The following is a 12086-nucleotide window of genomic DNA, read 5'->3' as shown; positions in this document are numbered from 1 at the left end:
GCATTGTGAGAGGGAAACTGTTCAAAGCGGTCAGAGAAGGTCGGATGGCGGGCCCCTTCACGGCACCGCCTTTGCCGGGCTTGATCATCTCCCCCATCGGGGTGGTGCCCAAGAAGGAGTAGGGACAGTTCCGACTGATACAGCACTTGTCTTGGCCGGAAGGGGAGTCGGTCAATGCATACATTTCGGCAGATTTGGCGTCGGTGACTTACTCGTCGGTGGACGTGGCGCGGAGGCTCGTCGTGGCGGCGGGACGGGGCGCGCTGATGGCGAAATGCGATGTCAAGTCGGCGTTCCGACTCCTTCCGGTGCACCCGGCGGATCACCAGTCGCTGGGGATCCAGTTCCAGGGTCTCATCTTTGTGGACAAGGCGCTGCCGATGAGGTGCTCCATTTCTTGCACGCTATTTGAGCGTTTCAGCTTATTCCTGCAGTGGGTTTTTTCCAGGCGCACAGGCTCGGAGTCAGTGACGCACTATCTGGATGACTTTTTCCTGGTGGGGCGGCCCGGAGCGGCGGACTGTCAGCGGCAGCTGGATGGTTTGGCCGGGTTGATGGGGGAAGTTGGGGTTCCCCTGGCGCCAGAGAAGACGTGCGGTCCCAGTCCGGTGTTGTCCTTTCTCGGTATCGAGCTCGACTCGGTCGCCATGGAAGCGCGCCTACCGGAAGATAAGAGGTCAGCAATGCTGGTTCTGGTGGATGGAATGTGGTCAAAGAGTAAGATGACGGTGCGAGAGGTACAGGTGCTGTTGGGGCATTTAAACTTTGCTTGCTGCGTGGTGCGGGCGGGCCGGACGTTTTGCAGGCGTTTGGGTTTGGCGTTGTCCGGTTTGACTTTGCCTCATCACCATGTGCGCCTCTCGGCGGGAATGAAGGAGGATCTGCGCATGTGGCGGGCGTTCCTGGAACAGTTCAATGGTGTACCCATGGCCCCGGCGGAGGACTGGGAGTGGGACGTCACCATGTACTCGGATGCGGCGGGCGGCGGCGGATTCGGTCTGTATTGGGAGGGGAAATTGTGTGGCAGGCGGATGGCAGGAGCATTGCGTTCTTGGAGTTGTTCCCGTTGGTGGTGGCGGTCACGGTGAGGGCGGGGGCGCTGGCGTACAAGCGCGTGCTGTTTCGAGTGGACAACATTGCCGTCGTGCAGGTGGTGAACAGGCAGTCGGCGCGGGACCTGCAGGTTCTGAAGTTGATGAGGGTGTTTGTCTTGCGTTGCTTGGAGAATGACATACTGTTTCAGGCGCGCCACGTTCCAGGAGTGGACAATGACATTGCTGATGCCTTGTCTCGTTCACAGTGGGAGAGGTTCCATGGGCTAGCCACGGCGGCAGAGGAAGTCAGGACGCCGGTGCCGGAGGACCTGTGGTCGGTGGGCGAGGCCGGGTCTTTCAGTTGGTGAAAGCGTCGGTAGCAGTGTCCACGTGGAAGGCATACCAGCTAGCGTGGGAGGAATTCCTGCAGTCAGGTGCGGTGTGGCGAGGGGACCGGTGGCGGCGCGAGGAACAGGTGGTAAGGTTTATGCTGGCGCTCATGCATAGAGGGCTGTCGCGGGTGTCGATTGCGGGCAAGTTGTCGGCGGTGGCGTTCATGGGAAAGTTGTGGTGGGGTTATCCCCCGTTGGCGGGGGAATTGGGGACCCGGCTGCTGGAGGGGTGGGCGAGAGAGAGGGGTGCGAAGGTGCGGCTGCGTCGTCCCATCACGGTGGAATTGCTGGGAGGAGTCATTGGCGCGCTCCCGGCGGTGTGCAGGGATGAGGACGAGGCGGTGCGTTTTTCTACCCTGATGTCCTGGCTTTTCTATGGAGTGTTTCGAGTGTCAGAGTTGCTGGGCGCAAAGGGGAGGCGGGGGGTGTTGTGGGGGGATGTGGAGGTGCAAGCTCAAGAGGTGGCGGTGCGTTTGCGGCGCTCGAAGACGGACCAGCGGGGGGTCAGGACTTGGGTGGTACTGGGCCTTGGCGGCGGGGAGGGGTGTTCCCAGCGGCGTGGGGACGGAGGTTGATGGCAGGCAGCGGCGAGAAGGAGGGGAGGTTTTTGGTCGAGGTGGGGGTGACGGAGTGACAGCGTCTCAGGCTTTGTGGGTTCTGCGGTGCGCCCTGCGGTACATGGGTGAGGACCCGCTGGCTTTGGGGACGCATTCTTTTCGGATCGGAGGCGGCACGGAGGGGTTGGGGCAAGGAGGAGATACAGAGGCTAGGACGGTGGAAGTCGGATTGTTACCGGACGTACGTGCGGTTGAGGGAGGCGGAGGGGGTGTTGTAACAGTGATTTCTGATTTTGATATGTGTGTCTTTACAGGTGCTGTGGCGGGGCCGGAAGTGGCTGTTTTGAATGTATATATTGTGGGACACTCATTCGTCAAGAGGGCAGAACAGGCGGAGTGGGACAGGCATCGGACACTCAATTTGGGATTGGATGCAGGGCTGTACCGTTGTCATTGGAGGGGGAAAGGGGGTAGGCGTTGGCATGAGTTATTGCCCTTATTGAACACGTTGGTGAAAGGGGGGGTGTGCCCGGATGTGGTGGTGATTCATTTGGGCGAGAACGATTTGGTGCAGTGCAAGGGGCTGGCGCTGCTCAAGCAGATGAAGAGGGACCTGAGGGAAATTAAGAAGCAATGGGCGGGCTGTCACATTATCTGGTCCGAGTTTATTCCCAGGCGGGTGTGGAGGGGGGCGGAGCGCCCAGGAGCCATAGACAGGGCACGGAGGAAAATTAATCGGGAGATGCGTGAATTCTGTGCCAGGGAGGGGGTGGGGAGGATGGAGCACCCGGATTTGCGCTATGGCGCGGTCTATTTTTTCCGGGAGGATGGGGTTCACCTGTCCAGGTATGGCATGGAGTTGTACATAGTCCAGCTGAAGGAGGCTTTGGATGGGGCGTTGGGGGTGCTCAGGTATCCAAGGAGGCAGGAGTCCTAAAGGGGGGTCGAAAGTCGTAAGCGACTTTCGAGTGGCGCTTTCCTAAGGAGATAGGGTGGTTTTGCTGGAGGCCTGGGACTGTATGGTAGGCGGGGGTGAGGTCATGGAGGTCAATGTGGCATTCAGTCGAGGGGTAGGTTGCTGAGCGGATGTGTTGTATTTTCAGTTGCAATGTTGGGGTTAACTTTAGGGGTGGGGGTGGGGGGCTGTCAGGCAGTTGTTATTTAGTGAGCAGTAGTTTTGTTCGGCACAGGCCAGGTGGGACATTGTTGTAGGTGCACCTGATTCCAATAAAGCGGCCTTTATCACACTATTTGGTTGTCTGTGTCAGTGCTTCCCCCCCCCTCACCTACTGGTGTGCCCCAAGGAAGTAAAAACCTCTCAGAACCAGAGTCACCAATCTGAACATATTGACACCTATTGTTCAGATAGGATTTGATTCAGTTAAGAACAGTTTTTGACACCTGCTTCTTGGAACCTCCCGATAAGGATGTCATGGCTCACGGTGTCAAACGCCGCAGATAGATCTAAAAGGATAAAGGCGGCCCTGGCACCCGTATCCAAAATTGCCCGGAGCTCCTCTACTGCTGTTAGCAAGGCAGTCTCCGTGCTATGTCCCTGACGGAAACCATGTTGCGAGGAGTCCAGCAGGTCTGCTGAGGAAACAAATGCAGACAATTGTGAGTTCAGAATCTTTTCAAAAACCTTAGCTAGAAAAGGAATCCTGGCGATGGGTCTGTAATTACTGGTATTGCTGGGATCTAGATTGAATTCTTTCAATAAAGGTAGAATTGATACCGTTGTCTAAAGAACTTAAGGAGCTCCTGCACAACATACGTTTTCCCAAACACTAGGGGGCTTATTTACAAGCCCCTTGCGCCACCGTTCCGTTTCTTTTCCCCATGTTAAAAGTGATGCACCAGCAGCGCAATTGGCTAGTAAATAAGAGGCTAGGTCTGGCCAGGCTGTAATATGAAATACAGACATGGACATCTTTCAGAAACAAACAACCTGCAGGAGCAGATGGGTCATGTTAGGTGTGCAATATTATTATCATGTTTGTATTGTGGCTGATATGTATGTGTTTATTGGTAATCCCCGAGGTACCCCATGCTGCTTTAGAGTACTAAGAGTCTGGCATAGCAGTAGTCCAATGTGGGGTCCCACTCTACCTCATTGTAAGGGACCCAGTGTTCCCACCCCCACAGCTCCTGGTTGGAGGAACACTTGGCTCAATTTTAGCAGCCAGAAAATCTGGAAGTTAAAATCACTTTAGACTTCAGCTGCGAGTGCAGCCTGACCCTGGTCCCTGCTCAGCCCCCTCCAACGGCTCCCTCTGCCAGGCCGCATCTTCACCTGCACACTGCCACCCTAATCCTCTCACCATTCAGGCCTCGCACTGCCCCACCCTGCTGCCATTCACCATCTGCTTCAAGGAGCTATAGCCGCATTACTCGCAGTGGGATCCGAGTGATGAAAAGCTCTGAGATATGAAAGGGGCATTAAAGAAAATTCAGTAATTTTTCACAGCTTCATAAGCCTCAGTCCAGATTTTTGGGCCATGTCATCAAAGGTTCACAGCAGGGGTTTGCCCCTGTAAAGGGCACTCTTGGCCCCTTTGGGGTTACAGCAGGGGCCAAAGATCTTTGTGAGGCTACTCTGTGATGTGCACTGCTGTGGTGTACATTGGTAAAGCAGTTGTTCCCTAACTTGTATGTGATCTGCCCCCATGCAAATGAGGGAATGGCTATGCCCTGATACCCGTGCCATTTACATAAACAATTTACAAAAGGGGGTGGTGATGAACAGAGTGTCTGAATTGAGCAGACCACTCTTACCCAGTCCAAAGATCAGGGCTTGATCCATCACCGTTATTTATCTCACTGCCCCATCCCAGCTCAGAACCTGGCTATATGCAAATCAGTCTGTCCCTGGCCCAGTGCATCATGGGAACAGGGCAGACTAAACTACCAAGCCAATTCTTTACCAGAAAGGAGACAAGCTACCGGGGACCGGTTTCTGGCATTTCAGCCTCTTCGGCCCGGCTTGCTTGAATCCTGGTGGAGCAGTGAGAAAGGGACTCATGTCTGAGTATACCCTGCCACACCTATAGTGGCCAAAATCGATTTACAAAAGGGGGTGGTGATGAACAGAGTGTCTGAATTGAGCAGACCACTCTTACCCAGTCCAAAGATCAGGGCTTGATCCATCACCGTTATTTATCTCACTGCCCCATCCCAGCTCAGAACCTGGCTATATGCAAATCAGTCTGTCCCTGGCCCAGTGCATCATGGGAACAGGGCAGACTAAACTACCAAGCCAATTCTTTACCAGAAAGGAGACAAGCTACCGGGGACCGGTTTCTGGCATTTCAGCCTCTTCGGCCCGGCTTGCTTGAATCCTGGTGGAGCAGTGAGAAAGGGACTCATGTCTGATCTCTTGACTGGGTGAGAGCTTTCTGCTTAATTCAGAGACTCTGTCCCTCACCGCCCCTTGTTGTAAATATTTTTGTCCACCCTAAGCGTGGAAGGGTATTCTCAGATGTGAGACCCTTGCTCATTGCACCATCAGGATTCAAGCAAACCGGGCCGAAGACGGCTGTAATGCCAGAAACCGGTCCCCGGGAGCTTGTTTCCTTCCAAGTGTAAGAATTGGCTTTTGTAGTTTGGTTTGCCCTGTTCCCATCATGCACTGGGACAGGAACAGACTAATTTGCATACAGCCAGGTTCTGAAACTGGGATGGTGCAGTGAGCTAAAAAACGGTGTTGGATCTAGCTCTGATCTCTTGACTGGGTGAGAGCTTTCTGCTTAATTCAGAGACTCTGTCCCTCACCACCCCTTGTTGTAAATATTTACATAAACAGGCATACAGGCCCTCAATAGACACTGAAATGGGCTCCATTCATTGGGTGCCACACAGAGACATCCTTCCAGCGTGGGCAGGCAATGTCCCATGGACATGCTTGTAGGGGTGACGGGGGGGGGGGAGAGGGGGGGTGTAATGCAACCATATGCTGCACTAACGTGTAAGGTGTCCCTGGCCCCTCTCCAAATGGCAGGCGAGGGGCACTCATGCAGTGACACTGAGGGGGATATGTACAAGGAAGTGGTGGGGCGTGGCGTTAGCCGCCCTGGCTTAACGCCGGGCTCCGCCGCTTCTGAAACACAAGGCAGCACCATATTTACAAGAATGTGGTGCAGCCTTGAGTTTCTCCCTGCAATGGCGCTAGGTTTAGCAACTTGGCGCCAACGCAGGCACCCTTGCACCATAGTGCAAGGGTGTCTGCGTGCAGGAGAGGATTTTTTATTTGTGGGAAGGTGTCCCTTCCTGCACATAAACAATCCTAAAATGCCATTCTGTCACTTTTGTGTGTGCCGCTTAATGCAGCACACATGAAAGTGACAAAATGGAACTGTTTTTTAAAGGTTTGTTTACGTACCGAAAGGGACACCTTCCTATACATAAACAACCCCTACCCTGGCATTTTTATTTTTTTCATGTGTGCAGCACAAGGCAGCACACATGGAAAAAGCAAAAACGAGGCGAAATAATGCATTTCTCCTTGTTTCGCCAACTCAAGACCAGGATTTACCTGGTCTTAATTTTGGGGCTGCATCCTATGTACGCCATCCTTGTACATAGGGGGCAGCGTCAAAATGAATGGGTGTTGTTGTGGAACGCCTACCCCAACGCCCACTGCCCACCCCTTTCACGCTAATCATAGCGTGAACGGGTGCCTTTTTTACAAGGCTGCGTTAAGCCACGTTAAGTGGCTTAACGCTGCCTTGTACATAAGGCGCAGCTCCTATCGCCACCACAACATAAATAAAAGTGACGTTGTGGTGGAGATAGGGGCTTGCTTGTACATATGCCCCTGACAGTGTGACATTAATAGGGTTATTACTATCTCTGCAGGGCACACCTTGAACCCTTTTGGGTCTTCCACACCTCTAAAGAGAGCATTGAACGCCTGCACCAGTGGGGGTGCAGTCTGTGATTGAACAGTCCTTGTTCATGCAACGTAAATCAGTGCTTTCTTCTTGTTTTGTAACATAGCCTCTGTTTGCAAGTCTACCTCCTGCGGGAACAATGATCTTACAAATTCTGGGAGCTTGTTATGTTGGTTTATGTTTATGCCATGTGTCTGTGAAGCATGTATGTTATGGTATGTTTCAGTTGTGGTCAAGCCTGCTTTCAAACACGCAGAAGTAAAGTTCACACGCAGAGAGTATGTAAAATTGCATCAGAAAAGTCCCATTTGTAACTGTAGGATGCAGTAAATAACACAGATAATAGACTGGAATGTATTTAGAATAAATGCAAAAGATACTGTTGGAAATACCGAGGGATGACTAGAGAGTCAAAAAGAAATACATAAATCTGAATACTGTGCTTCAATCTGAAAAAAATCCTGAATAGGTGCATTTCTACTACTCGAACAAATTCTAAAAAAGAAGATACACAAACTGTTTGGAATCCTCCTAAACGTTCATGCCAAATCCACTAAATACAAATATTTTTGTCATGCACAGTAATTTGCTCAGATGTATAATAAACATGCATACGAATGTTGCTCAGTGGGTGCAAGCGGAAGGCGCAAATGGTGCATAGCTTTCTGCCAACAGCAGACAATACATGTATGATCCTGCTACAGGCCACAACATATTTGTGGGGATTGAAAAAAATGCTTTCAATGTGACCAAGATTATTCTGTCTTTCAGAGGTTAAACTGGTGGGCATAGCACAGTTTTTTATCTATAGGATGGGCAGATAAGATGAGCACCATTGACAAAAAAACGTAAATCATGAATTTGAATCATGAAACGGTCTACTCAGCATCCCATCTTGCTGAGGTCAGTAATGTGAGTACCATTGAACTGGTTACTAGTAACACTTGCTATTGTTCACTTGCATGGCTGCCAGGGCTGGACTGGCTGTAGCGGGCACCGGGCGTTTTCCCACTAGGCTGGAAGGGCGGAAGCAGGTTTGGCAGTGGTGGGACTGTTTTTTATTACTGGCGGCCGGTTTTGCAGCTGTGGGTGGGGGGGGCGTTTTTGTTACTGGGGGCCAGTTTTGCAGCAGTGCTGCATTATCGGCCCCAGTACCAAAAGCAGCAGTGCTTCATGCTTGCACTCACCCGCCCTAGGGCTGGTCCAACAAAATTGCCAGGGCTGCTTTGGGTTCCCGGTCCTGCCCTGATGGCTGTCTGCATGACTACCGACTACCTCCATGGTAGTTCTGTTATCCTTAAGCTTCCTATCTCTCACTCCTGTTTGCATCAAGTTCATGCGTAGGCACAGTGACAAAACAAGATGAGGGCACAATGCTGGTTTCACGCATGGCATCAGTATACACATACAGGCCAATGTGACAGGTACAGTCTTCAATCCATGGTACTCTCACTGTGTAGGATGTTACTTGTACTGCAAGCGTGTCAGCTCTTCTCCAGCGATAAAAAGCAGTATATAAATGCCATCACGAGGCAATACAATTTGTAGGGTTTAAAGTCAGTGGCGGCACAGTTTGAAGCACTATTAGAAGTTATCATCTGCTTTCATCCACCATACCCACTGTGTCTGACTGTGAAAGTTGTGTTATGTACAGTATTGTAGCATTTGCATAGCACTTTATTCCTCTATGTCAATCAATCACTCAATCAGGGGTTGGTAAAGCTCAACTACTCCCCCATGAGGGTTTCAAGGTGGTGGGGGGAGGAGGGGCAGCTCTATAGTGTGCTGAGGTCATCCGAAGAGCCTGCTCTTGAGGTCCTTCCTGAACTGGGGCAATGTGGAAGATTGCCAGAGGTGGATGGGTAGGGTGCTCCAGACTTTGGCTGCGAGGTAGGCAAAGGACTTTCCACCCGTTATAGTCTTGTTGATATGAAGAATGGTGGCCAAGGAGAAATGGGCTGATTGCAGGTGTCTTTTTGGGTGCTTGGCATGAGAGTCGACTGTTCAGGTAAGTGGGTCAGGTGTTATGAAGGGCTTTGTATGCGTGGGTGAGGAGTTTGTTGGTTATTCTTCTTTCAACTGGAAGCCAGTGGAGATCGCGCAGGTGTTGGGTGATGTGACTGTGACGGGGTGTCGAGGATCAGTCTGGCTGCAGAGTTCTGGACAGTCTGGAGTTTGCAAAGGAGTTTTTTATTGATTCCAACGTAGAAAGCGTTGCCGTAGTCCAGTCTGCTGCTGATGAGTGCGTGTGTGATGGTTTTTCTGGATTCAGTTGGGATCCATCAGAAAGTCTTTCAGGCATGTGGAGAGTGTTGAAGCAGGTTGAGGATACGGCGTTGATCTGCCAGTTCATTGTGAGCGATGAGTCTAGTATGATGCCGAGGTTTCGAGCGTGGTCCGTCGGGGTGGGGATATTTCTGAGGTTGGAGGGCCACCAAGATTTGTTCCATGTGGAGGGGTTGGAGCCAAGGATAAGGACTTCTGTCTTTTCTGAGTTGGGTTTCAGGCAGCTTTCTTCATCCAGGTGGAGATGGCTTTCATCCCTTCTTGGAAGTTGTGTTTGGTGATGTTGGGTTCATTGGTGAGGGAGATAATCAGCTGGGTGTCGTCGGAGTAAAAGAGAATGTTGAGCCTGTGTTTCCTGCTGATGGTTGTGAGGAGGGCTATGTAGATGTTGAGAAGGGTGGGGTGAGGCAGTGGCCCTGGGGCACTCTACAGTTGGTCTCTGTCAGTTCTGAGAGGTAGGGAGGGACTCTAACCCGCTGACTTCTGCCAGTGTGGAAAGATCATATCCAGTCGACGGCCTTGCCACGAATGCCAGTGGCGTGGAGGCTGGTGGCTAGGGTGCAGTGGGAGACGGTGTTGAATGCTGCCGAGAGGTCCAGGAGGATGAGGGCTGCCATTTCACTCTGGTCGAGGAGGGAGCAGATGTCGTCGGTGGTGGCGAGTATGGTGGCTCAGTGATGTGGTTACTTCGGAATCAGGATTGTGAGATTTTCAGGATGTTTTTAGCTTCGATGAAGTTCGCTAGCTGGGCCAGAAGATGTTGAAGTCCAGTGGTTCAGTGGAGGGTTTCTTCAGGAGGGGGTTGACTTCGCCGTGTTTCCAGTCGTCGGGGAAGGTGGCGGTCTCGAAGGAGCAATTGATCATCCGAAATAGATCAGGTGCGATTGCAGAAGATGTGGTGTGGGCAGTGGATGCTTTTCATGGTCTTCAAGGTGTCTTCTGTCGTGAGCATGATCCATTTGAGCAGGGTCTGTTGGGTGACGTTGCATGAGGAGGGATCTGAAACGCTGAGGTAGTCTTGGTTGCCAAAGTTGTCGTAGATCATCTTAATATTGCGGTGGAAGAAGATGCTGAGTCTGTTGCAGAGGTCTCGGGAGGGTGAGAGAGAAAGAGAGAAAAACTTTGTTTATTTAGGCCATAGTCTTTAAACAATACACAAAACACAATAGGGATCCAAGTAATGGTGACAATATAAATTTTATAGCAGATAAGTTACCATTAAAATACTTTAAAAAAAAGATGGCACCCACATACAATCGTAATTCATTAAACGCAGTTTGTAAAAACACCTAAATCCATAAAACTCTCATTAACTCGTTGACCGCGGCGGAATTCGCAGGTCATTTATGACTGGGCATATTGTTAGGACGGCCCCCGGCCATCCTCCACACACGTCCACCGTCACGTCGGATGGCCGGGGGCCGTCCGAGGCACGCAAAGGGTTAATGGGAGAAAACTAAGATACGTTTAAAATCAATGCCCCTCCTTTAATTTCTCCCTTACAAAGTCTTTTATTGCTTTCAGATATTTTCCCATTGCAATTGCAATGTCTAGAGATGGCATTTCCGTAAGTAGACAAACCGCTTAGACATGAAAGCTTACCTCGTGTTTCAAAAATATGGGGTGTAAAAACAATTTCCGTATAGCTAAAACCAATGTACAATCAAGCAATATGTGCAAAATGTCATTTCTTGTTCCTAGCCCACATTTACAAATACCATCTGTTTGAATCATTGCTGTCCTTATTTTTCCTTCCGTCTCCAAGGATTAATGCCAACTCGGACCCTCTACTACTCACTCTCTACTACTCACTTTCTACTACTCACTCTCTACTACTCTACTCTCTACTCATTCTCTACTACTCTCTACTACTCACTCTCTACTACTCTCTACTACTTACTCTCTACTACTCACTCTCTACTACTCAATCGTTACTACTCTCTACTCACTCTACTACTCACACTCTACTACTCTACTACTCACTCTCTACTACTCTCTCCTACTCACTCTTTACTAATCACTCTCTTCTACTCTCTACTACTCACTCTCTACTACTCTCTACTACTCACTCTACTCTCTACTACTCACTCCCTACTCTCTGATGGCATGACATGAGTGATAGTAAATCGGGTACCAGCATGATCGACCATTGTGGCGCTTTCATAACTCCGGTAGAGGTTAGCGCTATTAAAAAAAAGAATTAAAAATCCAATATGTCTCGCCTTTCATTAAGGTAACGCCATTTGCTTTGCTATACGATACCATTAGCAAAGCAAATGGCTTTAACCTAACTCTCTAATACTCTACTCACTCTCTACTACTCACTCTCTACTACTCACTCTCTACTACTATACTCTCAACTCATTCTCTACTACTCTCTACTACTCACTCTCTACTACTCACTTTCTACTCCTCTCCACTACGACCCCTCTACTACTCTAGTTATTCTCTACTACTCACTCTCTAAAGCTCACTCTCTACTACTCACTCTCTACTACTCACGCTCTACTACTCTCTACTAACTCTCTACTACTCACTACTACTAATGCTTTACTACTCACTCTCTACTCTTTCTCTACTACTCTCTACTACTCACTCTCTACTATCTACTACTCACTCTCTACTACTCTCTACTACTCACTCTCTACTGACTCTCTGATCACCCTCTACTACTCTCTACTCAATCTCTACTACTCTCTACTACTCACTCTCTACTCACTCTGCAATCACTCTCTACTACTCTCTAATACTTTACTCCAGAGGTCTTCAAACGTTTGTCGGCCGAGCCCCCCGTCCAAACCTTTTTACACGTCAAACACCCCCCCCCCCCTCCCCCCCACCGCCACCGCCACCACCACCTGACAAAAAAGTTTGGGAAGCTGGCACTCTGCATCATTGATGGCCATTCCCTCCTGCAGAGCCCAGGTC

The 12086-nt window shown here is 50.3% G+C and overlaps 1 protein-coding gene across 1 annotated transcript in view; it reads left to right on the top strand.

The window, feature by feature from the left end:
• The first annotated feature begins 266 nt into the window (after positions 1 to 266).
• The window catches only part of LOC147722620 (uncharacterized), a 100493-nt gene continuing 88673 nt past the window's right edge, over positions 267 to 12086 (top strand). Inside the window, exon 1 of the mRNA XM_086967333.1 lies at positions 267 to 996. Coding sequence (XP_086823459.1) covers positions 267 to 996 — 730 coding nt within the window. The remainder of the gene's footprint in view (positions 997 to 12086) is intronic.

Source organism: Lissotriton vulgaris, chromosome 4_1 (genome assembly GCF_964263255.1).
Source record: "Lissotriton vulgaris chromosome 4_1, aLisVul1.2, whole genome shotgun sequence".
In the NCBI taxonomy this organism is placed as follows: domain Eukaryota; kingdom Metazoa; phylum Chordata; class Amphibia; order Caudata; family Salamandridae; genus Lissotriton; species Lissotriton vulgaris.
The sequence above is the reverse complement of the archived record's forward strand: the minus strand, read 5'-3'. Positions and strand labels throughout refer to the sequence as shown.